Genomic DNA, 27,477 nt, shown 5'->3' with positions numbered 1-27,477 from the left:
GAATGGTATCAACAGCTCCAGGTTGTCTTTATGAAGGAAAACTTACTGTTTTTTATCACTAGTCCCCCAAAAAGACCTTGGACTCTAAAAATAGATTGTTTACACCATAGAGCATTTTTCTTAATAATATCTAGTGTGTCTCCTGCAATGTATCACAGCATTAAGCCAAATCTGACTGTTTCAGAAATTATTCAATGCATGTTTAATTTGTTTCACAGTGACAGTGTAGCTACCACCACAAGGATGTCTAAAGAGTTCTTTTCATCTAGGGTAAAACCAGGGGTTTCCATAAGTGAGCATTTAATATCTTTAAACAAAATAAGAGCTGAGCTGCATTTGAGGGGGGAGGTGATTTCAGACCAAACAATGAAAAGTGTTATTATCAACTCACTTGATCCATCATGGGACAATTTTATGTCACATTTAGACACAATCAATCTAGGATACTTATCCATAGAAAGTCTATCCAATAAATTGATAGCAGAAGACAATTCAAGAAGGAATCGTTCTAATAATCACACAGAACACAAACCATATAGGAAAGTAGCTTTCCAAGAAAAATATAATGAAACATTTAAATGTCACAATTGTGGATCCAGGGAACACAATAGAAGAGATTGCCCCAAAATTTCAAAGGAAAGACATAGGTCAGAATATAGAAACATACAATTATAGACAGTCTTCCATAGATAGACATAGATATAGAAGCCCACCAAATTACAAAGAGAATAGAGGGGGCAGAGATAATTCAAAGGACAGAAAATCTGGTTCACTGAATGGATTAAATAAACAAGACAACACTAACATACAGCAAAATGAGAACAATAATTGGCTTATTGATTCTGGAGCAACTAATCACACCACTAATAACAAAAATATGTTGTCTTCATTTGCAGAAGATAAATTTGTAATAAAGGTAGCTAACCAAGAAAAGGTTCAAGTATTAGGTAGAGGGAATGTAACCTTGCCTGGTCTAGGAAAAATAGAGGGGGTATTGCTAATACCTGAAATACCTCATAACATACTAAGTGCCATAAAACTAAGTAGAGATTCTGACATTAACATTGTTTTTTCAAAAGGAAAAGCGACTTTGGAAAAGAATAAAATAAATATAGGCACTGTGATGATTAAAGGAGGCCTACCTTATCTGATAACAAAGGAAAAATGGTTGCATAACATTGATTCAAATATGGAAGATTGTATTGAAGTAGATGATGAAAATATTAGCAACAGTGACAATGATGAATGTAAAATATCTCATGATCACATAGATGCACACAATAAAAAAAAACCAAAAATAGGTAAGCCAATTCATGATGAGTGTGCTCATATCTTACATAGGAAGTTAGGACATGCCAGTTTTCCTGTAGTACAAAAAATGACTGAACACGCAGAAGGTGTTAAAATAAAAAATTGTGAAAACTATTTGGAATGCTCAGTATGTAAATCTACAAAACTAAAAACTAGTCCCAGGCCAAGAAAATCTACTAGATCAACTAACAAAATTTTTGATTTAGTACACATGGACTTAGTTGGTCCATTAACTCCATCAGTCACTTATAGAAAACGTTACTTCCTGACAATAGTAGACGATTATAGCCGCTATGGGTTTGTTTATACATTAAAACACAAAGATGAAACCTTTCAAAAATTTAAAGAATTTTACAAACGCATAGAAACACAACACAATATCAAAATAAAACAAATCATGACAGATAGGGGATGTGAATTCATGTCTAAAGAATTCTCCCAATGGTTAAGAGACAAAGGAATGTTACATTACACATCTAGTCCATTTTCTGCGTTCCAGAACGGGATTGCAGAGAGGAAGAATTCAACATTACAAACCATGATTAGATGCACATTGGAAGATGCTGGCTTAAGCAAACAATTCTGGTCAGAAGCCTTACATTATTCAAATTACACACAAAATAGAACCTGGTCCAGCATTGTAAATAAGACACCATATGAAGTGATGTATAATAGGAAACCAAAATTAGCACACATGCACATATTTGGAGTCACTGCAGACGTACACATACCTAAGCAATTAAGAAGAAAGGGAGAAAACGTATCCAGAAGACTCAGATTTATGGGATATGAGACTGGCCCTAAAGGGTACAGATTCATTGATAATAATAACAAATTTATAGTCTCCAGAACAGCTGTGTTCCATGAACAAGCCAACTGGTCTAAATTACATCTTAATGAAATATTTCCAAATAAATACAAAGATACAAAATCTCATGAGAAAGGGACCATAGAAAAGCAAAATATCAACAAATATAAAAACAAAACCAAAACTTGGACAAATAGCCAACACAAAATAAAGAAAGACACACTAACAAAAAAGGAAGCAAGATATTTGCATGATAACGATAGTAAACCTGATAAACCATTAGAAGCACCAGAAATCAAATGCCAAATAAATACAAGGATTATATAATGCATATGGATGGTGAGCCAACAACACCTAATACATATGAGGAAGTGTTAAAACTCCCTTGTGAAGAAAAAGAAAAATGGGAATTAGCGATGAAGAAAGAGATGGAAAGTTTACAAGGATTAAATGTATTTACACCTGCAATTGCACCTAAAGATAAAACAATTATTGGTACCAGGTGGATATATAAAATTAAGAACTTAGAGGGAGGCAATACTCTATACAAAGCTAGACTAGTTGCACAAGGTTATGCACAGAAATATCCGGAGGACTATACTGACACGTATTCCCCCACAGTAAGAACAGAGAGTGTCAAAACAGCTCTAGTGGTAGCATCAGCACTCAATCTTGATGTATTTCAATATGACATACAGACTGCGTATCTACACGCAAAACTAGATAAGGAAATATACGTAAGAGCACCTCACAGTCAATACACAAACAAAAATGAGATTTGGTTGTTAAACAAGAGTTTATACGGGTTAAAACAATCTGGTAAACAATGGTATGATTGTTTAGTAAAAGTACTTAAAACCATGGACTTCAACGCTACCACTGCTGATAACTGTTTCTTTGTCAAAAAGGGTGATGATTACATTGAATTTGTATTGATTTATGTGGATGACATTTTATACATAGGAAAACATAAAGAGAGAAGAGAAACTTTTGTAACTAAGCTAAATGAACATTTCTCGTTGAAATCTCTAGGCAAAGTAAACAAATATCTTGGTGTCCAAATTAATAAGACTAGAAGGGGATTCAAACTTAATCAGAGAGATAAGATCATAGAACTTTTAAATAAATGCAATTTAAACAATGCCAAACCTTGTGATACTCCTATGCAAACTGATTTTCTAAGAAATACTGATGAATCTTCCCCCGAATTCAAGGATAACACATTTTATAGATCAATCATAGGTTCACTTCTTTATATATCTAATTGGACTAGACCAGATATCGCCTTACCACTCAATTTATTATCCAGACATGTCAGTAAACCAACAATGTATCACTGGGAAGCTGTTAAAAGAATTTTAAGATATCTGAAAAGTACACTAGACTTTTGCTTAATGTTAGAACCTAATGATAATAAAGAACCAAAGCTTACATGTTACGCAGATGCGGACTGGGCTGGAGACACCTCATGTAGAAAAAGCACATCTGGTTATATATTTCTCTTAAATGACTGTCCAGTTTACTGGTACACTGGTAAACAAGAACTAGTGGCCACTTCAACGACAGAAGCGGAATATGTTTGTTTATCCAAAGCTGCAAATAACCTTGTATGGTTTAATGATTTAATTTCAGATGTTTGGAAAAAACCTGCTTTGCCTTTTGTTATGCATGAAGACAATAAAGCAGCCATTGAAATATCTAGATCTGATGCCATTGGACAAAGGTCCAGACACATAGATATAAAATTTAAACATGTGAGACAATTATCTCAGGATGGATTTATTAAGGCAGTGCATTGTGATACTTCAGAACAATTAGCTGACATATTGACAAAGCCTTTACCTTCTAAGCAGCACAAATATTTAACTTCTAAGTTGTATGTTTTATATTGTCCTGAATCTGAGTGTAATTGGTGTTGCATAACGAATCGGCATTTAGAGGGGGATTTGTCAGATGTAAATGCCTTATTCTCTAATGTGTAAATAGTATATGAACGGGGTATCAGGGGTTAACTTATTCTTCACTTCTTAATGTATTCATAATTCACCACTCCCACATATAGCTCCACCCATTGTATATATAAGGAGCTACCTGCACCCTTTTCCTCGCTTCTATCTGTGAATATTCAGTGAATATAGAATGCCTATTGTAAATAAAAGGAAATATATTTAAACCTTTAACTCTTACTAATCTTATTGAGTCTGATCCTGAAAATATTGCAACAGGGGGTCACTTTTTCCTTTCTCCAATAGCCTTCCTGTTGATTTCAGAATCTTTTCATGCACTAGATACAGAGATAGTCCTCTGAGCTTTTCATGCTGAAGATTCATCTTGTCTTCCCACATTAGAATATTTGGTGTTTTCCATTCTAAACAAATATCCCTCCTCCGCATAAAATATTTTCTGCTAGGGCACGGGAAATGCCATGTGCTTCCATGAATTCTGAAGCATTGCTTGAAGTTAAATCCAAAATATTCCATGTAGGATGCATGATCCTATTTTCTACCATGTGTTCTCTACCATTCAATAGGTGTTCCTGAATAAGGGTGTATGAAATCCGAGATAATTGTAGGAGCTAATGATTTTCTTTCTAATTTCGTAATCCTCTGGATTTTGGACAGTTCTTTGTTCTGAAATCAATTGTAGATTTTTTGGCTGAAGTATAAATCTAAAGCTATCTTAACTATGGGAGAAGTTTGATTTTATGAAATCGTAAGTTGTCGGAGAACAAAGTCTGACTGTGTTCTCCAACAACTTATATTTAAAAAGCAACTACTTAACCAACATGTTTTTAAGAGCTTTCCAATACCTTCAGGTTATACTGAATATTTAGCAGGAGTTAGTATACAGATTTTTTAACATTATTAAAATTTTCAGAAGTAGGACACAAAGTAACAGAATCTCATGGACTGAGCCCTAAAACATTGTGAAGCCTCTATTAAGAAAGACTCAACATTTTTATTGCTGATTCATACTATGTTTTATTAATTTTGTTTTATTTTTATATGAATGTTTTGTGCACTTGCTAATTGGTTTTCGTTTTTAAATTCTATGTGTTTCTGTTATCAGAGAATTCCAAACAATTAAAAAATTTCGAATTACAGTTTTGGAGGCTTATTTTACTTGTATCAATATTTGTTTCGCTCTTGGGACCTCATAAACTTTGTTCCCTGAGCTATAAAATGAAATTCATAGCACGGAGTGCTGAAGATCATATTGGTTTTGTCAGTTTTATACGCTTTTTTAAAATCGTGTTGTGACTCATTTTTTGCTGGATAATAAGAAAATTATTACTGCCTTTAGGATGATGAAAATGGAGCAAACATTGTCTATAAATGGAAAGTGGTATGACTGTGGATGTGATTTTGTGGACCATTTGAATGGAGTCTTATGTAGAAATGGCATTTAGCATTATGGCATTGATGGTTTATACTTATGAAGCCTGGTGCAGTGATTAGAATGCAGTATTGCAGGCTAACTCTGCCCACTGCCAAGAGTTTGATCCTGATGAGGCTCAAGGTTGACTCAGCCTTCCTGAGTCAACCTTCTGAGGTTGGTAAACTAAGGATCCAGATTGTTGGGGGGCAATATGTTGATTCTGTAAACTGTCCAGAGAGTACTGTAAAGTACTATGGGGCAGTATATAAGTCTTAAGTGCTGTTGCTGTTGCTATGAAGGCTGGCAGTTTTGTACAGCCGTAAATCATGGTTTTGAGTAATTAGCATTGGTTCTCAAGATCAGTTTGGATCCAGATTTTGCTAGAGCATCCAGGATTGTAAATGAAAAGGTGCCAATGCAATTTTTAAGCTTTTAGAGTAATGAAATCCACGTGTCTTTAAGTCCACATGTCTTAAAGTTGCCAAGGTTCAGAAACACTCACTTTATTAGAGCACTTCTGATTGATGGCTTCTGATTAAAAATTGGTAGGTCTTAAACATAATTTTGTCTAACTCCCTGATCAGTGCGTGATTCACAAGAGCAGGAGTGTCAAACTCGATTTCATTGAGGGCCTCATCAGGGTTGTGTTTAACCTTGGGGTGGGATGGGGTGGGCGTGACCAGAGTGGGTGTGGCCAGCTTGACATCACTCATGGCGGGGGCGCTGATGGTGGCCCGAGCGCTCTGCTGTCAAAACGGGATCCCAAGCTCCGCTTTCAGCTGCGATGGCTTCCTGCAACCCTCTGCCAGCGAAAACAGAGCTCGGGAGGATCATGCAGCCCTCCTGAGCTCCGTTTTCACTGGAAGAGGCCAGAGGCCGATCCTTTGCTGTTTCCAGGACAGCTTTGTGGCCCAGATCTAAGCACCCCACATGCCGGATCTGGCCCACAGGCCTTGACTTTGACAACCCTGCACTAGAGCAACGTTTCTCAATAGGAACCTCAAGACATATGGATTACAACTGTCAAAATTCCGGAAATTGAAGTTAATTGACATGTCTTAACGTTGCCAAGGTTGAGAAACACTGCACTAGAGAACCTTTGACTGATGACTTATCTAGCTTTTGAATAAGGAGCTGCAGCAAAAGAGAACTCTTCATGTGGTAATCTATGCTACTGGATGACAGCTAATACAGTCTGATAGCTCATGAGTGGAAGAGAAAATGTTTTTAAAATGCATCTGAGAAATTCTTGCTTATTTCTTACAGATCAGACGTTACTCTTTTTTTAAAAAAAGTTTTTTATTTATAATACAAATTAAAGTCATAGCGTGACATCTCCGGTTTAAACATTTTCATCAAATTTTGTCATATAAATAATACACTTACTTATACTAATTATCACAAATCAAACATTACTCGATGTAGCCTCTTTGATCAGTGTAAATAATAGAACTGCAATCACAATCCATTAATATAGCAATTAAGAATTAACCTTTCGAACGCCTCTGCAATTTGGAGGTGTATGCTACTTAACTGTATTTCTTGTGTTACACATTAAAATACTTGTTTTTGTTTTAGGTAAACAAATATTAAAAATATATGATGGGAATGATGCAGTAAAACGTAATCAGTATCGTCTTATCACAGTTCCGAGGATTGCAAAAAATGAAGAAGTTGTGGTAAGAATGCCAACAGACAAACTGTTTATTGAAAATGCTGAAGAATTTAATTCTGTTTGTAAGAGAGACTAATAATTTGGTTCAAGAGTTATTCTTTTATCGCAAAACAGTAACCAGTGAGAAAGTAACTAGTATAGTACTGACATAGATATGTGTTTTTAAGTTTTATTTTAATTTTCAGTATATTTCCAGCTTGGCCATGTGCATAATGCTGCTATTTGTATTTTGAGTTTTGATTGACTTTAAATAGAGAATCAACTTTTGGAGGTTATTAAGTTATGCCTACTTAATGGGAGGGGACATCTGGCTACCAATGTTCACTATACCAACGAAGGAGATTAAGTAAAGTTTCTGCGAAGTTGAGTGTAATGACTAAACAGGTCCATGTTGATTTCTTAGTAAATTTAGGAAAATAGAAGTTGAATGAAGTTGAGTTTGATGACTGAACAGGTCCATGTTGATTTCTTAGTAAATTTAGGAAAATAGATCGCTATTGTTTTTTCTGGAATGTCATTGCAATTTCTCAATTTATTCTGAGACCTTGGAATGACTGAATAATCTCCCATCCCGGGGCTAACCAGGTCTTATCCCACTTAACAAGAACAATCTAGGATGGGGTACATTGGTAATTGGGATACATGATGATGTATTATGATAGAACTTGCCAATATTGAGTAAATATTAGAATTTCATACTTTTGTCATACTTATCATGAAACTTCTGAGGGGAAATGTAACTGCTGATTGGAATTGTATATTTGACATAAGTGAGGGCTGTATCACCATTCCATTCAGGCATATTCTTTTGATTTTTTTAAAAAACAAGGATTTACTGTTGTAGGAGGCTGCACTGAGGGCATACTACATCAGTGATGATCAACAAGATTACGAACTTCAGACATTCACTCAGCAGGCCTTGTTTTGTGACGACATCATTAACAGGAACGATACAACTGAAGAGGCGCAGCCGGGGTCTGTGTTCCAAGAAGCCGTTCCTGAGGCGTGGGTTATCAGAGCTAAACCTAAAGAGAATGAAGTCATAAAGATTTATCCCGGCTGGCTGAAGTGAGTCATCTTTTTCTCAGCAAATTCCAATTCTACTCTTGTTGTATATTTATATACTCTAAAGAGATGATCCAACCAAAATATAACAGAAAAAAAAAATCAACAGACTAGGTAGCATGGCCAGGTCAACTTTAGGTTACTAAATCCATCTGAAACCGGTTTTTGAAGGAATATCTGTGCTGGGAAAAGAAGAAAGAGAAGAATACAATTAATGAGGCACAGGGAAGAAAGAATTGGACAAGGAAAGAGAGAGAGAGAGGGAGGGAGGGAGGGAGGGAGGGAGGGAGGGAGGGAGAGAGAGAGAGAGAGAGAGAGAGAGAGAGAGAGAGAGAGAGAGAGAGAGAGAGAGAAAACCCTGTCCAGACATAACATTCTTCAAGCAAACAGCTCTTACAAAGCAGCTGCTAATCTTCAGGCTAATCTTCAAAGGCATTCATGCCTTGCAGCAACAAATTACTGTAGTGTATCTAGCTCCTGTATAGACCTCTTCTTTTAGCAGCTGCTTCTATATTTACCAGGGAATGCAACTTCTCTCAATTCATAGATCCCTCTTGTATGATACAAGAAGGTTCAAGTTGAAGTCTTCCTTGCTTGGAGTGCTGTACCTAGGGACTGTCTGAACATATCCATGAGTCTTGTTTGATAACATTTCTTGTTGGCTTCCTGTCCAAGTATTAATAAAGTCAGACAGAAGTTGTTAGCTATTACTATGGCATGATATCAAAGTACTGAGGTTATTTATTCTACAATGTCAACCTTATACATAAACAAACAATTTAAGAGTTGGTTAAGTACACCCAGGTAGTCACTACATTGTATTATTTTAACACCATTTAGGATATGGAAAGCGCTAGTCTTTTTTTCTTTTTCTTTTGTATGGTTTAACTATATGCTACAAATAATAGCAAAATTGAGATTAATTTGTAGATCCACTTTGGTGGGATTGAAAAAAGAGTGGCTTTCCCACCCCCACCCCCAAGTCACATTCAATGAAGCTACAACCATTATATTGTTGACTCAATTTTTGGAATGTCAAATAAAAAGACTTTGCCCAATCCTTGGAATCAATCTCTCCATGTTGAATCATCAGAATTTGGTAATAAAAACTGAATGGCCCTGAATTTTCAGAAAAATAATATTTATTTGGTTTTTATAAATTATTTATTTATTCGTATTAATAGCTAAGGTGGGACTCGAACTCACAGTCTCCTGATTGTGTTGGCACAATTTCCATGTGTAGAAACGCAGACAGCTTACTCTCTTGCAATCTCATCCTTTCCAATCTCTCTGCTCTGCAGGGAGGGACCCATGATTCAGGCACAGGTCCACACATACTGACTATAGTGGGCATCATGTGACAGAGGTATGCTCCAAAGGTCATAAATGGGCATAAATTAGGCACAAAGTTATTTTTTTAAGCACTGTTGTAATTTCAAACAGTTACTGAATGAGTGGTTGGTAAAAAAAAAAAAAGGCTACCTGTACTTTATCTAAAGAATGGATTGGTGCTATGTATGATTTGTCAACATTTTAATTCGTTTAGGATTTTTTTTTAACAAAGGGGAAAAGAACATATTTATGCTTTATTTCTCTCCCCTCCCACCTTGCTGAGTGGAGAGATTGAAGAGGAAAGGATTTCAAGAGAGTACTGCAAGCTGTTTGTTTGCATAGCGCACTTTGCACCTCCTAGCCCTGGCTCTGTTATGATCACATTGCTTTTGTTCAAGTGCCTGGTTACAGCACAGTAACCAGGCACTTGAACATTCCAAAGTGCAAGGAAGTGGTTAGGAGGCAAACAAAAACTGAAAGCATTAAACTAAGTTCTCTTATCTCTTTCTAGCCAGATAGCACAGTCACATTAACATGATTTCTGATCATTAACATGATCAGAAATACCGGTTCGGAGGAACCAGTAGCTTTTTTTAACTAACTACCAGTTTTTAACTAACTACCAGTTCGCCCGAACTGGTAGCTTTTTAAACTGTCGATTCATTTCACCCCTGAGTTACTGGTCCCAATGAAGGTTGTTAAGGAAATACTCTCTGTATAGATTTCTCCTTCCATTGTTCTATGCTGATTCTTTTGAGCCAATCTCAAAGTCCATAGCACTTGATGTCAAAATATTAGGGATGTATCCAAAAAGAACAAATGCATTTTTATGTGGACAACCACTGAGAAGACCTTGGAGGAAATATGCAGTGAGAGTTGCAAAAACAAAAACAAGTTTTAAGTCCTGGGAAATGAGGAAATCATGAAAAAAAAAACAGCTTAGATTGGCTCTGATATATCTCCCTGAGGTATGAGAAGGAGGGAAGCAGAGGTGGTATTCAGCAGGTTCTTTTGACTAGTTCGGAGAATCGGTAAATACCACCTCTGACTGGCCCCGCCACCATCTATTCTCTGCCTCCCAAGTCCCAGGTGATCAGGAGGAAATGGGGATTTTGCAGTAACCTTCTCCTGGAGTGGGGAGGAAATTGAGATTTTACAGTATCCTTCCCCTGCCACGCCCACCAAGCCACACCCACAGAACCAGTAGTAAAAATTTTTGAATCCCACCACTGGAGGCAAGATGCCATCAGGCTGACAAGAATTAATTACAATAGTCTATCAAATAAAGTAGTTCTAGTCATAACTGTCGAGTCTGTTCCCTGACCTAGGTTGCTTCGAAGGGCTGACACTTTAACACCTAGCCATTGATGCAGAATCATATCAATTATATCCTGTTGATTTCATTCTCAAAATATGGCAAAGTACATATTTTGGGCAGAGTCTAAGACATATGAATGAGTATTCCAGCTCCTCAGTTGTGTCTCCAACAGCAAGATGGTTATTACTGATTAGATTGTCTCTGAGCTGTCCAGTCTCTATAAAGCATGTATTATTATACTGTCCTCATTTTAAGCTAGTTGGAAGTTAATTATGTTACATAATTATATAATCACATTACTTGAAGGAATCTTGTACAGAGTTACCTAAATAGGATGTCCAAGTAATATGATGAATGGGATGATAATTCGTAAATGTGATCTTATTTTCTGTAAGACAATTTGTCTTACTTTCTGTTGATACAGGATTGGATCTGTGTACTTTAGAATAAAAATTTTAAAAGTTGATTAGAGGTGGTCCTCGACTTGCGACTACAATTGAGCCCAAAATTTCCTTTGCTAAACATGACGACTGTTAAGTGAGCTTTACCCCATTTTACAACCTTTCTTGTCACAAGTGTTAAGCAAATCACTGGAGTTGTTAAGTTAGTAACGTGGTGGTTAAGCAAATCCAGCTTCCCCCATTGACTTTGTTTGTGAGAAGCTCGCAGAAAGTGATCACAAGACCGTGGGACACTGCAACTGTCATAAATACATGCCAGTTGCCAAGTGTCCAAATTTTGATCACATGACCATGGGGATACTGCAGTGGTCATAAGTGCGAAAAACAAACAGAGATCCAGATTGCTTCCAACTGTTGTATGGTTGATTTAGGAAGCAGGTATCGAAAACAAGTATTTGTTTTGGACAATATGTAGTTGGAGTGTTATAAATTCAGGACTCTTAAACTTTGATTATTCAGTCTGATAATAAATATGACATGGTCTTTACAACCTGATGTTTCTTCTTTAATGATTTACTTAGAAAATTTGTCAGATAAAATAACAACAACCTTTGCACGCTTTTACCACTTATATAATTCTTCTGCAAGCCCTTGGCTTTCTATAAAAGCACATTGTTTTTAAGGAGCAATTGCCATTCCCAACATTTTTAAATTTAGCCAATGCTTGGTTTATGCTTGTGTGGGGAAAAAAAAAAACCACTTAATTTTGCATGTTGCAAAAGAGACTGTCAGTAGATAATTGGTGAACAAGAAAAGGAAGCAAAGCTATGTGTATTCATGCCTAAAATGGATGACAGTGAAAGCAACAGCAATTATTAAAATCAAAACAATATATTATACCTTTACATTATTTTCTAATCTTTAAACTTCTTAATTCCTTAGCCAGTTTTTCAGAGTAAGCAAGATAAATGCTAGTATTCTGTGTGCATTATTGTTCCAGCAACATCTGTAGAGATACATAACAGCTTCCTTTGTTCTAAATGAAATACATGGTGTAATAACTTGCCATGTTTATTCGCTAGCTTTAACCACTGAAATGGTAACTGAAATGGTTATATTTTGCATTTCTAGACTACCCATCTCCCTCTATGTTTGCCTCCCTGAATCGTGTTTGCTTGATGGGCAATTATATAATCATATAATCTCAGACACTAATTATAGATGATGGTAACAAGTCTGTGAGTTAAAAACCAGATTTTAAAAAGCTGCAAAGAAAATGAAAGGGAGAAGAACACTATAGTTTAAGAGCAAAACAAGAGGAATCTTGAAGGTCCTTCATGATTAGTTCATTTAATAAAACAGAAGCTTCAATAAAATATTATGCCACAATAACATAAATAAATAATCAAATAACAAGAAGTTCATATATATATATATATGTTCTCCTATGATACATTCAGGGACGTGGTGGCTCAGTGATTAAGACACTGAGCTTATTGATCGAAAGGTCGGCAGTTCAGTGGTTCGAATTCCTAATGCTGCATAACGGGGGGAGCTCCTGTTACTTGTCCCAGCTTCTGCCAACCTAGCAGTTCGAAAGCACGCAAAAAATGCAAGTAGAAAAATAGGGACCACCTTTGGTGGGAAGGTAACAGCGTTCTGTTCACCTTTGGCGTTTAGTCATGCCGGCCACATGATCACAGAGATGTCTTTGGACAGCACTGGCTCTTTGGTTTTGAAACGGAGATGAGCACTGCCCCCGTAGAGTCGGGAATGACTAGCACATATGTGGGAGGGGGAACCTTTACCTTTTAGAGAATGAGAAAAGATTGTTTCTGTTTCTTTGATTCTCTCATCTTGCATATAAACTTTTATCCGTGTCCTCAGGGTTGGAGTGGCCTGTGTCTCAATACGGATAAATAAGGGGAGCACCACCGAAATGGTGATTAAAGAAGTTCTTCCACTACTTGGATACCAGGTAGGCAGTAATATAAAGCTACCAGTTGGTTCTTCTAGGGTCTTATGAGTTAAATTTAATGGTCTTATTCTATTTGTAGTCCTACTGCGATTCCAAACAAGAGGCATATGAAAATAGCTAGGGAATTTCATTGCTGGTCCATTAGAGTTTTCATATATGTTTTCTGTTTCTCCACATCCTGCAATGTCCTAGGAACTAGGTATTTAAATAGCATTTTTTTTTTTGACTAACTGCAATGTTAACCTTACTTGATAGAAGAATTATGGGAAGGGAAAGCAGAAGGTCAGGATGATCAGTCTCCTGTTAAATTTTATATATCCTCTAGGACTCCCCAAAAAGCAGATGGAAGGGCTTAGGTCTATATATTCAATCTGACAGGATTGAAATTTATAGTTTTTATGATCTTGTTAGAGGGAGTGAAGGTTACAGAGATTGGGTCTTCTTCTGCATGAGTTTGGATTTTTTCCCCTTCTTGATATGTGGCATGAGAAATCAGGATAAGATCCATGAAGATCAGGTTTGGGTATTATAAATACTAAATATACCGTAATTCATATTCATTTCTTCAGTGTATGGTGCATCTATGAGATTTTGCCTACTAAAAACAGGCAAATCCCATATTTTTCTTTAATAGAATCATGTTCTGCTCTGAGCCCCCAAAATAGTTTAAATTAACATTTAAGACTAAGCCTGGATGAGAATAATCCTTATCCTCTTCTCTTTTTTTGTGGCTTTTGGAGTTCTTGCCGAAATTAATAATCTATTAATAGTTACGACTGGTGATAACGCTATTGACGTTCTACATGTGTCTTGTTAAAGCCAGGGGGACATTTTGTGCAAAACATGCTTCACTTTAGATCACTGGTAGCTGAGCGCCACTCATTCTTTAGAGTAAATTAACATGTAATACTTTGGCAGTTATGCGGTGTTCAAGGAAATTTGTCTTTCAATGTCTAATAAAGATCTACAACTTGTTTTTCAAAATGCAATGCAAAATTTCCCATCTTTTCAGGTAGTAAGATTGTGATACTGAAGGGACGACAGCTTACTTCTGTTAATAAGACATTTTCTTTTCTTTTTAAATCATGAAAATTGTTCAGTTTTAGATCCTATATTTTGCTGGACATTCATTTTTAACATATCTGTCTTTTGGCAGTCAGATTGCTTCCAAAACTTCAAATTGGTGGAGGTCCTGATGGGCTCCAGACAAGGTGAGATACTGTTCCACTGAATTATGTAAATGTAACTTCAGTTTAAAAACCTGGATGTGTAATTCTCTCTCTTTTTTTTAATTGCAAGTTCCCTTACTCCTAAGAAATTTCCATACTTGCCATTTTGACTGTTTTAATTAATTGCATGATAGCTTTCGATTAAAAAAGAATCAATGAAGTTTTTTTAAAAAAATTCTCTTTAGTTCAGCGAATGGTGCTGGATGATCATGAATCAATTATCGGCAGGTTACAAGACATCAGAAAGGTAAACAAGGAAATTGTACAAAGTACTTTTCTATATCCTTCGGTGCTTTACTAAATGTTCAAACTCTATTTCTAAAAAAAAATCATGGTACAAAGATATTTAGACAAAATGGCTGGATTCACAAGTAAGAAGATTCCACAGTTGCTGATATTTCTACTTTTATAATTTATGAACTTGGCTTTCCTAATGAGGTGATGTTGCTTAACCAAGCAGAAACTCCAGAAGAAATAAAATTCAGTACAGGTAGTTGTTCTGACCTAGGCTTCCTTAGAAAGTAAACAGCACAAACTTAGTCCCAGCAAACCTCTTTCCTGGGACTAATAAGGCTGTAAATTACTTTCATTTGCAGTCCACAAGGCTTGATAAACAGTCTTTCAGAGAAAGACTGCCTATCTCCCCACCTATCTCACGTGGAACACTGCCAAAGAGCTAATTTCCAGACGCAGGACAAGGCCAGACTTGGCACAGAGTCACAAACAGAATTTTCAAATCTTGAATCGGCCAGATGAACTAATTGCTTCCTGCAAAAGCTCATGTCCCATTCGCTTCTCTTTTATGTCTTATGGGAGGGGCCAATCATCTCCAAACCTTACTTCCAAGTCAATCCTGTTTCCTTAATTGTTTCTGTCTCCTGCCAGCTCTGCGCATGCACACACTGGGAACAGGCTCACGCTGTTCTTCTGCCTCACTGATGTCAGACTCAGGAGACTCTGGAGGCAGCAAAGAACTACCAGCTGCCCTTGGCCCCCTCTCTGCCTCCAACTCAGAGCCATCATCTAAGCCTTCCCCAGACTCCAGGACTGGCCCACGTTCCTCCCCAACCTCCTCACTGTCTGAATATGCTGCCAGCTCTGCTGGCTGCTGGCGGGCCACAACAGTAATGCTTGAGTTATGACCTCAACTGAGTCCAAAATTTAAGTTGCTAAGTGAAACATTTAAGTGAGTTTGCCCCATTTTATGACTTTCCTCACTGCAGTTGCTAAGTGAATCATTGCATTTGATAAGTTTGTAACCTGGTTGTTACTGAACCTGGCTTCCCTATTGATCTTTGTTTGTCATTGGTGAAATACAGGGAGTCCTTGACTTACAGCAGTTCATGACCCAGGGACACTGCGGCCATCATAATGAGTCAGTTGCCAAGCATCTGAATTTTGACTATGTGACCATGGGGATGCTGCAAAAGTCATAAGTGTGAAAAATGGTCATAAGTCACTTTTTTCGGTGCTGTTGTAACTTCAAACTGTCACTAAATGAACTGTTGTAAGTCAAGGATTACCTGTATTTCACCAATGCTGGAAGTCTGGGCTTATGCCTCCTTTAAAAAAGCACTGGTTGGAAGAAGAAAATATATAGTAGCTCCAAATCCTGGTTTATTTGAGGAAGGAGAGAAAAGTCAAAGTTCATAAGTAATACAAAGTTCTTGTTTCTGGTGGTCTTTGTCTTTGATTGTGCTGATTACATGTCGCTTATAAACTGCATTTCTGGCTTATTGTGGCAACGGCTATTGTGATCATAAGTAATTGTGCAAAATAGTTTACTATGTTCTTCATTGTGTATTCTTGGCATAGAATTTTAAATTCAATGATATTAGCCTAAAATTATGCCTGTTCATACTAATGTCACTCTAAACTAGTTTCAGTTTTCAAACTTTTGCTAACATGTAGGACAGACTCAGGGGTGAAATCCAATTTTTTTTACTACCAGTTCTGTGGGCGTGGCTTGGTGGGCTTGGTGTGGCTTGGTGGGTGTGGCTTAGTGGGCATGGCAAGGGAAGGATACTGCAAAATATCCATTCTCACTCCACTCCAGGGGAAGGATACTGCAAAATCCCCATTCCCTCCCCAGGCTGGGGCCAGCCAGACGTGGCATTTGCCAGTTCTCTGAACTACTCAAAATTTCCGCTACTAGTTCGCCAGAACCTATCAGAACCTGCTGGATTTCACCCCTGAGAGAGACTTAAAATGAACAAGCAAATCCACATAACAGGAAACCTGTCTACTGAAGAATGATCTTTATAAGACAGGCTTCATGGTCTGGGAATTGTGTTTTGGTACTGATGGCAGAATGGTTATAGAAGTCTTGACCATCTCTCCGTATGAAATGTGCTTTAAGATGATAATATTTTATTTTTTTTCTTACGCAGACATCTTTGCGGCAGATGAACCAAACAAGATTTTACATTGTAGAAAATAATATATCGACTGTGCGTGTCCATCTGTTTGTCGGTGGTCTGCCACTCCATCTTACTTCAGAAGAATATACGAAAATCCTCAAAGATGAATTAGCCATCAAAAGTACGTCAGATACCCCCTTCCCCTGTGTCTTTTTTAAATCTACGTAAATTGAAAAGTGCTTTTATATTTTGGAATGTTCTCATATGCCATCTATTTTTGGAATTACTTTTCATATTTTTTATACATGCTGTAACTTGTAGAAAATGAAAAAAAAGTCTCTTATTTAATCAGAGGCAATCATCTATATGCCTCTGACCCTTATTTTTACTATTAATAAATTGTCCTACCCTTTCATTTTTTCCTTGGATTGAATAACAGCCACTTTCCATTTTTGTGCACATGATTTTACATGAAAAAATTATTAGATGTATATGCACTGCATTTATAAGTCATTTTTAGTTTTGGGGGGAAAAAGGTAGAAAATAATAAGGAATACTGATGTTAAAGTAATATCCCCTTAAGAAGAGTAGATATGAAGACTGGTTTCTTTTTAAAATTAACTAAGTTAGAATTGGCTGTTTTGGATAATGAAGGAGAAGTGGAAATTTGTGAGTTACGTATATTGCTGGGTGAAAACATATTGGATTCTTTGTTAAACATCAGTCTGGCATTATGCAATCATTCTGTCCCATTTTTTCCATCAAATTTGTGAGAATGAATGTGGGTTGTGTATATATCTATCTGTTGGGTCCTCAAACGCTCAGTTGCATAGATGAAAATTGTGCCCATGGTTTATGGAATGTTACCCATCCAATCCTTGCTGACAGCAACTTAAATTAATAGTTAGCTTATGTGTGATTTGTGTTTGTTTAACTAACATATTCCCATCAGTACTATTTGGAATTAGCTTTGTTTTATCACAGACCAGTTGATCCTATTTACTATCCTGAAGCCTTAGCTTAAAATCCATGGACAATTCGTATTTAAATTTCACTCTTCTTCAAATAAACAAAACTGGTCTTTCAAAATACATCTAAAATGAGATAGCATTAACTTATTAGCTGTACACTTTTCTTTCAGTTAGAAAAAAAAGTTTTTAAAGGGGATGCTTGGACACTGATTTTTTTTTTTTTAATTATCGTTTCAGCCAATTTAGTTTCTATGAATCACATATATTCATCTCAAGGTAAGAATATCATGTTTTAATTCAAACTTGGCAGCTGAATTATTGGATGTTCTGTTTTGCTCTGGTTCATGTATGGTACATGTAAGAATTACTTCACTACCCCTTTCCCCCGAAAATAAGACATCCCCTGATAATAAGCCCAATCGGGCTTTTGAGCGCATGCATTAAAATAAGCCTCCCCCCGAAAATAAGCCCTCCCTGAAAATATTTAAATGCAGAGCTGGAAGTCAGGTAAGATGGCAAGAGGAGTCCCATCTTGCTCCACACGCCCCAAAATAATAAGATCTCCCCAAAAATAAGGCCAAGCGCTTATTTCAGGGTTCAAAAAAAATATAAGACACTGTCTTATTTTTGGGGAAACACGGTAGCTCTTTCCTCTCCTCCTAATGCTCTTTGCATGTAGAAGCATGAGCTCTTCCCTAATTATACTATTATGTGTATTGAAATTTCATCTCCTGGAATAGAAAACATTTTACTTTTTTAAAAAAAAAATCAAGACCATACCAATAGAAAGAAATGTTTTGTTTTCCAGAAATAAACCCAGTCCCCTTAATAATCAATAAAGTTTTACATTTGAGTGAGTGAAGTGAATGGCATACTAATACTTACATTGGAACAAATATGGAAACTCACAGTATTATACATATGAAATATGGGCATGTCATGTTAAATATATTCTTCATTTATTTAGGTGCTGTTGTGCTAGAAATTACTTGTTTTTCCGAAGCTGAAAGACTGTATATGTTAGTTAAAGATACTTTCATCAATGACAAGGCATTAACTGCAGTTATTCTCCCTGAAATTCTGGTAAGATCCATTGGCTGTCTGTAGTAAGATAAGGCATTAATATGTGTTCTAATTACACAGTTCATGTTTATTTAGCATATTTTCTCCAATGTTTATTTTTATTTTGTTTTATTTGTAAGACACATATATTACTTCAATCTAGTGGCTCTCAGTTCATTACATTTTATATGAAAGTTATAGAATTTCTGTATAATATACTGTGGCACCAATAGGAGTGAATCTCTGAAGGCCTTCAGTCATGTCTCTGCAAGCCTTTGGAAAGCCTTACCAAGTGGGCTACCAGCATTTCAGGGGTGAAACTGTTTCAAAAATGGGGAGCTGCCATAGACTATATCCATTTCCATGACCCTACTAATTACACTGCATAGTACACAAGGACCTTCAACAGGCATTCTCTGTTTGAACATAATGGTTAGGCAGATTCAGATTTCAGATATACCCAAGTCCTGAGCCACGTAGGGCTTTTTAATTAATGATCTACACCTTGAATGCACTTGGAAACATATGGAGAGCCATAACTGTTAACTCCTATAGTTATGTAGCAGCAATTAGATTGTCCATAACATGGGGTGACACAGCTTGCACTAATTGAAATTTCTCTGTCATTTTCAATGATAGCCACATATAAAAGGAATTGCATTAATCCAGAAGTGAGATACTTACAGAATGAGAGATACTCTTCAGCTCTAGACAAGAGTACAGCTGGGCAAAGACCAGGGGTGGGTTCTAAATTTTTTTACTACCAGTTATGTGGGCGTGGCTTATTTTGTGGGCATGGTTTGGTGGTCATGTGACAACAATTCTTTAGGATTTAGTAGAGGTGCTGGTTTACCAGGCTTTTAACTGCTTGCAGAGCCGTACCGGTCTACCCATTTATTTTTGGAGCATATTGATCTACTCATTTGTTTTTGGAGCGTTCCGGTCTACCCATTTGTTTTTGGAGCGCATTGGTCTACCACCACACTGCCTTTTACCGCTGTAGGGCGGTAAATCAGCTGATCAGCTGTAGGGCGGCCCTTTGAAGCGGCGCGGCAAGAGTTTAAACAGTTTTTTGCCTCTCTGCCATCACCGAGAGCATCGGAAATCACTTTCAGGCAGCTTGGCCTCAATTGTCAATCTACCACCACCAAGCGGTTTACAAGGAGCGGATCGGTTCTAGCCAATCAGTTGGGAGGCTTCTTGGCTTCTCAATTTAAAACTAAGGTGTCTTGTTTTTTTCCCCCTCTTCTTTGTCAAGTGAGCCCTGATTTTTTCCCTTCTAGCCAATCAGCTGGGATTCGGGAGGCAGCAAATAGATTGGGAGCAGGGCCAGGCAGAGGTGGTATTTACCGGTTCTCCGAACTACTCAAAATTTCCACTACCGGTTCGCAAGAACCAGGGAGAACCGGTAGCAACCCACCACTGGCAAAGACCCTCCTGATCATTACTTCCATTTGTTCTTCCATCAAGAGCCATGAGTCCAGGAGGAATCCCAAGATAAGGGAAACATTACCTGTTTAGAGGGAAAGTTGTTACAAATCTAGAATCATTAAACTACTTAATGAACTATTACTCCATTTGTCTATTTTGTTTCCTATCCAGATCCTAGTAGCCCCAGGTACTGGCTTAAAAGTTCTTCCATGTCCCCCATTTGAATGACAATGAGATAGATATTGATGATATTTTATCCCAAACAGGTGGATGACCTCATCTACTAGCTTTCTGTAGATTTTTAACAGGGTTGGAGACTGCAATAATTGCAAAATAAATAAGAGAATAATAGAATAACAGAATAGGGAGGAACCTTGGAGATCCTCTAGTCCAACCCCCTGCTCAAGCAGGAGACCCTATGCTATCTCAGACAAATGGTTGTCCAATCTCTCCTTAAGAACCTCTAGTGATGGAGCATCCACAACTTGTGAAGGCAAGCATTCCACTGGTTAATTGTTCTCAATGTTAGGCGATTTCTGCTTAATTCCAGATTGATTCTCTCCTTGATTAGTTTCCATCCATTGCTTCTTGTCCTGCCTCCAGGTGCTTTGGAGAATAGGTTGACCACGTCTTCTTTGTGGCAGCCCCTTAAATATTGGAACACTGCTATCATGTCATTCCATCCTTCTTTTTACAGGACTAGACATACCCAATTTCTGCAACTGTTCTTCATATGTTTCAGCCTCCAGCCCCCTAATCTTTGTTGCTCTTCTCTGCACTCTTTCCAGAGTCTCAAGATCTTTTTTATATTGTGGCAATCAATACTGAATGCAATATTCCAAGTGTGGTCTTACCAGGACATTATAAAGTGGCACTAACGCTTCACATGTTAGCTAAATTAAATTAAATACTTAGAAGAAGTTAGCTAAATAGTTAGAATAAGAATATATTAATTTGTTGGTATAAAGGAAATAATCCATTGCACGTTGCTGACTGAATATTTTACATAATTGAGTTGTTCCTTAAAGTCCAACTGGATTGATATTGTTTAAATAATGAATGTTCAAACATTTGCCCAGTATAAATTGTATTAATTAAATATGTGCTCTTTGGCATAGAGGTGATACAAATCTATTCTATAATCAGAGCAAAGTGTTCTTAGTGAAATGAAAGTGATTTCATTTTTATAGCAATTTAACTTGTTAAATTAAATTCAGCACTATTTTGATATTCTACTCTGATCACACAGAGAATGTGAAGAAGCAACAAACAGTAGCACGGAAGAATTTACTGTCAATTAGGAAATGTGTTGTTATAAACAAAGAACAGTTATGTTTGATTTGGGCATTTAAAATAATAAGCTATTTTGGTTCTATCTAAAAGAAAAACAGCTTTGCCAATTTACAAGCTTGAAGGACAGTTCCAAAATAAGAACCCTTATTAAGTAAGAACACTAGCTATTTCTTGAGAGTATAACAGTGAGTTAAGTTACCTTTGTAAATAACTCTGTATATTGTTGAATATAGTCAGTATTGAATTAGCAACAGATCTGGCAGGCTGAAATCTCTTGAAAATGTAAAAATGAATGGTCACATTTTCTTATACAGTAGCAGCATGAAACCTTATGTCCTGGATGTGCATCCTATGACATTTAGGAATTCTTTGATGTTTCTTTTATGAGTTAGACCAATCCCATGATCTGGCTGAATTTCTCCTCAACCATTTCTTGATTTGTGCTGTGGGTACATACTGACACTGGGAGCATTTGTGAGATTACATCTGGGGACAATACTGTAACTCCTAACCTGCTATAATTACAGCTATTGCTTGTTTACTAAGTCTAAATCTTTTGTTTCTTATGATTTGCAAGATATTTTAATTCTAGATAAGAACTTTAAGAATTGCATATTAAACAATAGGTGCAATTGCAAAGATCAATGACTTATAGTAAACCCTTTGAAAAATCCCCACATTACTTGAAATTGTTCAGTAGGATCAGGCAAACAATTAGTTAAGTCTTGTTTTACAAGGTTTCCTGTACATATTAATCAGATTTCAAAGAGTTTGCTTTTACTTCCAAATTAAAAGAGGCAGGCAGAGGTTTATTTCTGCTCAAGTTAACACTTGGTACATAATGCTTTTCCTAAAACAACACTCTGATTTTTTTCAGACAGAAAAAAATTGGGGAAAAAAATGCAGTCATACATTGCAAAGGAGTCCCTTAAGTCTATGTGTTGCTTATTTCTACATGTTGCTCCTCTTAGTGATTAATTTTCCTTAGGAATTTGAGTCAAAGGAAGAGAGAGATGCAGAATTGAATAGAGAGGGGAATTCCTTTCACTGCATTTGGTGTGTGTGTAGGTGGAGAAAAAGCAAGGTAAACGTTCATTTGAACTGGTTCAGATCCAACCTGATTAATAATTTAAAAGTTACATAAACAATCCCCTTTGTTGTCAGATCAGTTGCAAAAAGTTCAGAATTTTTTGGTTCCACTTTAAATTAATAAGACCTTGGAAATGAGGGATGGGGGAGGGAAATCCCTGGTTTGATGGTAGTAAAAACAAGTCAGGTCTGTGGATTGTGAAACTGTTTTCTATAAAGTAGCCATAATTATATTTAATCACAAACTGTGTGTAAACTTGTGGTTAATCTAAACTAGAAGCAGAAACTTTCAATTTTTGTCCAAGTTTGCCAGAAGAGGAGAGAAGGGAAGTAAGCAACTTATTGTCCTTGTGAAGCCAGATTTACACAGATTTACATGTAATTGTTTGAAATCAACCACAATTTTCTAGTATAAAGCATGGAATAAAGTAGATGAAAGGGTAGCCTCATCAAGTGTCCCACAATAAAAATAAGAGAGTTAATTTAGTCCATTTTCATTTATGAAAAGTGAAAGTGAAACATGAATATTTCTGATTAATATAGTTTGTTGTAAGCCCATTGGGTCTTCCAGTCCTTCAGGCATTCATATGTACTACAAAAATAAAATAAGGACAAAATCAGGGGTTGCTGCCACGGGTCACTTACAAAAACTTGTAGGGATTTTGAAAATGAAATTCCAACATGGCTGACATGGAGGTTCATAATCTATATATATAAAAGTGAAAACCACTTATGCCGTGATCACAAAATCTCCAGAACCGTAAAGCCTACAAACTTGAAATTTAGCACATATGTTCCTCTTGGCTTCTAGGTGCTCGCTAAGAAAGAATTTTTCAGAATGACCATCAGATCATTAGTATTTCTTATATTATTATTAACACGCTCTGATGCTAATTAGTTAGACATTCTACTCCCCCTCCCAACCTGAAAATAACTGGAGAAAACGGGATAGGACAGGAGAGGCTTCTGTGGGGCAAGGCTGAGAGAGAGAAGGGGATAGGATAGGACAGTGATGGCTAATCTTTTTGCCATCATGTGCCAAAAGGGGGGGAGCACGCACGTGCCCACACCCATAATTGAATGCGTCCTGCGCATGCAACCCCCCCCCCCCGTGCTCCCCCCTTTTGGCATATGATGGCATGGTGAGCCTGGTAGGCCTGTTTTTTTTTCCCTCCCCAGGCTCCAGAGGCTTTCTAGGAGCCTGGGAAAGGAGAAAACAGGCTCCCCCCCCTGAGGCCCTCCAGAGGCTGGAAACAACCCATTTCCTGACTTCCAGTGGGCCCAGAAGGCCCCTTTTTCACTCTCCCCAGACTCCTAGAAAGCCTCTGGAGCCTTGGGAGGGTGAAAAATGGGCCTTCCAGGCCCACCGGAAATCGGGAAACGGGCTGTTTCCAGCCTCCGGAGGCCGGAAACAGCCCTTTCCCGACTTCCAGTGGGCCTAGAAGACTCAAAAATCAGCTGGTCAGCACGTGCATGCACACTGGAGCTTAGCTAGGGCAATGCTCACGTGCCCATAGATATGGCTACGCGTGCCATAGGTTTGCCATCACGGGGATAGGAGATGTTTCTTTGGGGCAATGCTGAGGGAGAGAAGAGGAGAGGAGAGGCTGATCATAACTACTCATTAATTTTCAAGCTGTAAGTGTCGATTTATCAAGCTGGATCACATACTTTCGTAGCAGAGCACGGGTATCCAGTCCTGTATAAGGGTGTGCAGGTGAGGAGCTCTGCTGTGTGATGGAGAAAGTGGTTGGACCCATCCTCCAAATCTCCCCAACTCTGTTATACAGCAAATGGTTCTTGATTTTCCTCTGTAGAAACCTCTTCAGTATTTTGTGAAGACCATTGATTTGGTATAGTGTAACCACAATCTCAACCCAGTGCCTCCCCAGTGGTGGGGGAGCACGACACGGAACTAACCAGCAGAGCAGAAGGAAGGCAACAGCTGGCACTCTTGGCAAGGAAGGGATTTAAGACTCAGAGAAGCAGTTTTCATTTGCTAGAAGCAATTTAAGCATCTGGCTAAATGTATGGTGACTTTGTGAATCCAGTTATTTACAACCCCTGCTTGTTTAACTGCTGCTGATTTAGCAACATAAATCTTCAGCTTGGCTTTGGATTGCTTGACCTGGAATTCACCTTTGTCCAGTTAGATGCTTATCTGTGATTATTTGTTTCCCTGATTTTTGCCTTTTACGTTGCCAATTCCTGCTGCCTTGCTGTCAGAATTTGCAGAGACTACACTTTCCCTTATAGGAATTTTGTCTTGTTCCTGAAAGGTTGGTAAAAAAGCCTCCTCATCCATTTTGGGATCATTGAGAACATAGTTGGTTATTTATTGATTGCTTTGTCTTTGGGAAATATATTTCCCTAATATCCCTCAGTTCCAGTGGTGAAATCCTCTGCGGTTTGCTGCCTGCGCATGCGCAAAATGCATGTGTGTGCATGCATGCACAATGCGCACCAAATGCACACTGTGCATGCATGCACAGTATACACCAAATGCATGTTGCACGCACATGTACATTGTGCACCAAATGCACACTTTATGTGGAAAAAGGAACCGTTTGAAGGTAAATAGAATAGCGAGGGGGGGGAACAGCTGTGCCGCGTGATTTAGATTCACTAGAAAATAGGATTTCCTGCTTTCTAGTGAATATAAATCGCGCGGCAGAGCTGATCATCGGAAATACCGGTTCCGACAAACTAGTAGCTTTTTTTTACTACTGGTTCGCCTGAACCAGTGCGAACCAGTAGCATTTCACCCCTGCTCAGTTCCATATATTCATATCATATCCCTTCACTACACTCTTCTTCCATGGTCCTGAGACCTGTGCTACCTATCACTCAAAGATCTCCCTTTCTATTTTTAAAGATGAGAGTGATATCCTCGCATCTTCTCTTGCTCTTCCCCAAATCTCCCAGCAGTCATGATCCAGAGTTCCACAACATTCACCTATTTGTAATGTTCTGTTTCCAGTCATGGAGTCAACTTCCTTCACTGCACCTCTTTGAATCCACTGGAGCAAATACAAGAATGTTCACTGAATCTTGAGACAATGTGCCTGTGTTTTTTCAGTAGGGACAAAATAGGCCTTCTATCTCTAGCAGGTATACTCAGGTTCTCATGGAACAGGTCCATATAAAATGTCTTCCAGCAGTTCTTAATGCTGACTAAGATCATAGCAAAGATGCACAAGAATCCAACTACATCCTTTTCATCCCATGGAGGCTTCAGCAGCCATGGTTTGCTTCATTTTGTGACTTGTGTACTGGGATTACATCCTATTCCCCAAATGGCCTGAACTTCTGTCTATCCATCGGGAAAAGTGCATAACCTAGATCTTTATTCTGACTGATTTACATCTTGAAGGAGTCGATTCCGGTAATCTGTCTTCATACGTTCTTCCCTGCTTGGTGCTAATGACTTTAGGATTTCATGCAGGATCAGCTATGTTGGTATCAGGAATTAAGAGGATTTAGCATGAAATGCAGCTAGTCATTCATTGTATGCATGGAGGACAAGACTCCAAGCAAAGCATGCCATATGTCAGGCCTGAAAGCCATCTTTTGCATTGGGCCTTCAGGCCTGGGTGTGACTGGGAGGCATCTCCAGTTGGGATGGTGCTTTGATTGGACCATGTGATGGACTTGTGGGTGTTGGGCAGGGATCTGGACTTTCCTTTGGGTGGGGAAAACCTGGAAACTTTCAGAATCGGGTTTTCTAGATGTGCCAATATGACATCTCTAATAAAATGGAACTTTCGTTGGGGGTGTTACTTGGAACCCTGACATTATACACCTTAGCAGATTCTGAATGGGCTTTGCAGAAGTGGGAAGCCCTTTGGTGAATTCACAGAAGACTGCTCAGTTTCAGTAAGTAATTGGTTCATGTGATTGGCTGTTAAAGTAGAATAAACCATAATGAGCACTGATGCTGTTTCTGAAAGTACCTCTACTGAAAGGTTGGAATATTGAATTGATAGGAAGTTAAGAAGTAGAAGCGACTCTAAATCATAGTTTATCTTTTCATTTGGAAGCTCAGACCAGTGATTAGTATAAATCATGGTGTCAGAAAGAATCCTCTACTAGAGCCAGATGTAATTAGAGCCCAGGAGGAAAAGAATGATTTGGGTTGACAATATTAATCCATTCATTCTCTCTAAAATAAACTGCTTTTCACTGCTATTTTCCATTTTTGCCTAAGCCAACGAAAGATAGTCTTTAGGGATAAAGGCAAACTGTTCCTGTATTTAAGCAGCTGCCTAGAACAATCAATGCCTTACCTTTGATTCAGGTTGCAAAATAAGCTTTGCTCATTTTGGAGTAAATGTGGCAGAGACGGATCAAGATACATTTGTTTGTTGTTGGTTAGTTTGATTTATATGTCCAGTTTGCAAAAAGCAACCTTGCGCGGCTTACAATTGGACAAAAACACACACACAAAAAACTAAAAACGAAGCACAACCAATGCCTGGATCTGAAAAGAGAATAACAAAATAAAAGCTAACAGAATAATTGAGACCAGCCATAGTTTTCATTCTGGATGGGTTCATCTCACACTCTGGCCCAGTGTCCAGAAGGGCCATATTTTCAGGACTTTATAGAGGGCTAGTAGGGTCAGACCATTTGAACCTTGGAAAATAATATTCTATAAAGCAGGTGCCATGACAGAGAAAGCATCACCAGGTCCCATCGGATGTCATTCTTTCTGCCAAATCTCATAGAGTAAGCAGAGACAATTGGAGGCGAGCTGTCCTACAAATAACCTAGCCT

At 37.8% G+C, this 27,477-nt stretch overlaps 1 protein-coding gene across 1 annotated transcript in view; it reads left to right on the top strand.

Annotated features, from left to right (window-relative positions):
* Window positions 1–27,477, top strand: part of DGKQ (diacylglycerol kinase theta) — a 102,843-nt gene that overhangs the window by 56,135 nt on the left and 19,231 nt on the right. The window contains exons 8-15 of the mRNA XM_070935441.1: window positions 7,076–7,176; window positions 8,017–8,240; window positions 13,176–13,266; window positions 14,423–14,477; window positions 14,681–14,742; window positions 16,886–17,036; window positions 18,064–18,102; window positions 18,794–18,909. Of these exons, the coding sequence (XP_070791542.1) occupies window positions 7,076–7,176; window positions 8,017–8,240; window positions 13,176–13,266; window positions 14,423–14,477; window positions 14,681–14,742; window positions 16,886–17,036; window positions 18,064–18,102; window positions 18,794–18,909 (839 nt within the window). The remainder of the gene's footprint in view (window positions 1–7,075; window positions 7,177–8,016; window positions 8,241–13,175; window positions 13,267–14,422; window positions 14,478–14,680; window positions 14,743–16,885; window positions 17,037–18,063; window positions 18,103–18,793; window positions 18,910–27,477) is intronic.

Source organism: Pituophis catenifer, unplaced genomic scaffold (genome assembly GCF_029215685.1).
Source record: "Pituophis catenifer annectens isolate HBS135680 unplaced genomic scaffold, rPitCat1.0.hap2 SCAF_2, whole genome shotgun sequence".
Classification (NCBI taxonomy): domain Eukaryota; kingdom Metazoa; phylum Chordata; class Lepidosauria; order Squamata; family Colubridae; genus Pituophis; species Pituophis catenifer.
The sequence above is the reverse complement of the archived record's forward strand: the minus strand, read 5'-3'. Positions and strand labels throughout refer to the sequence as shown.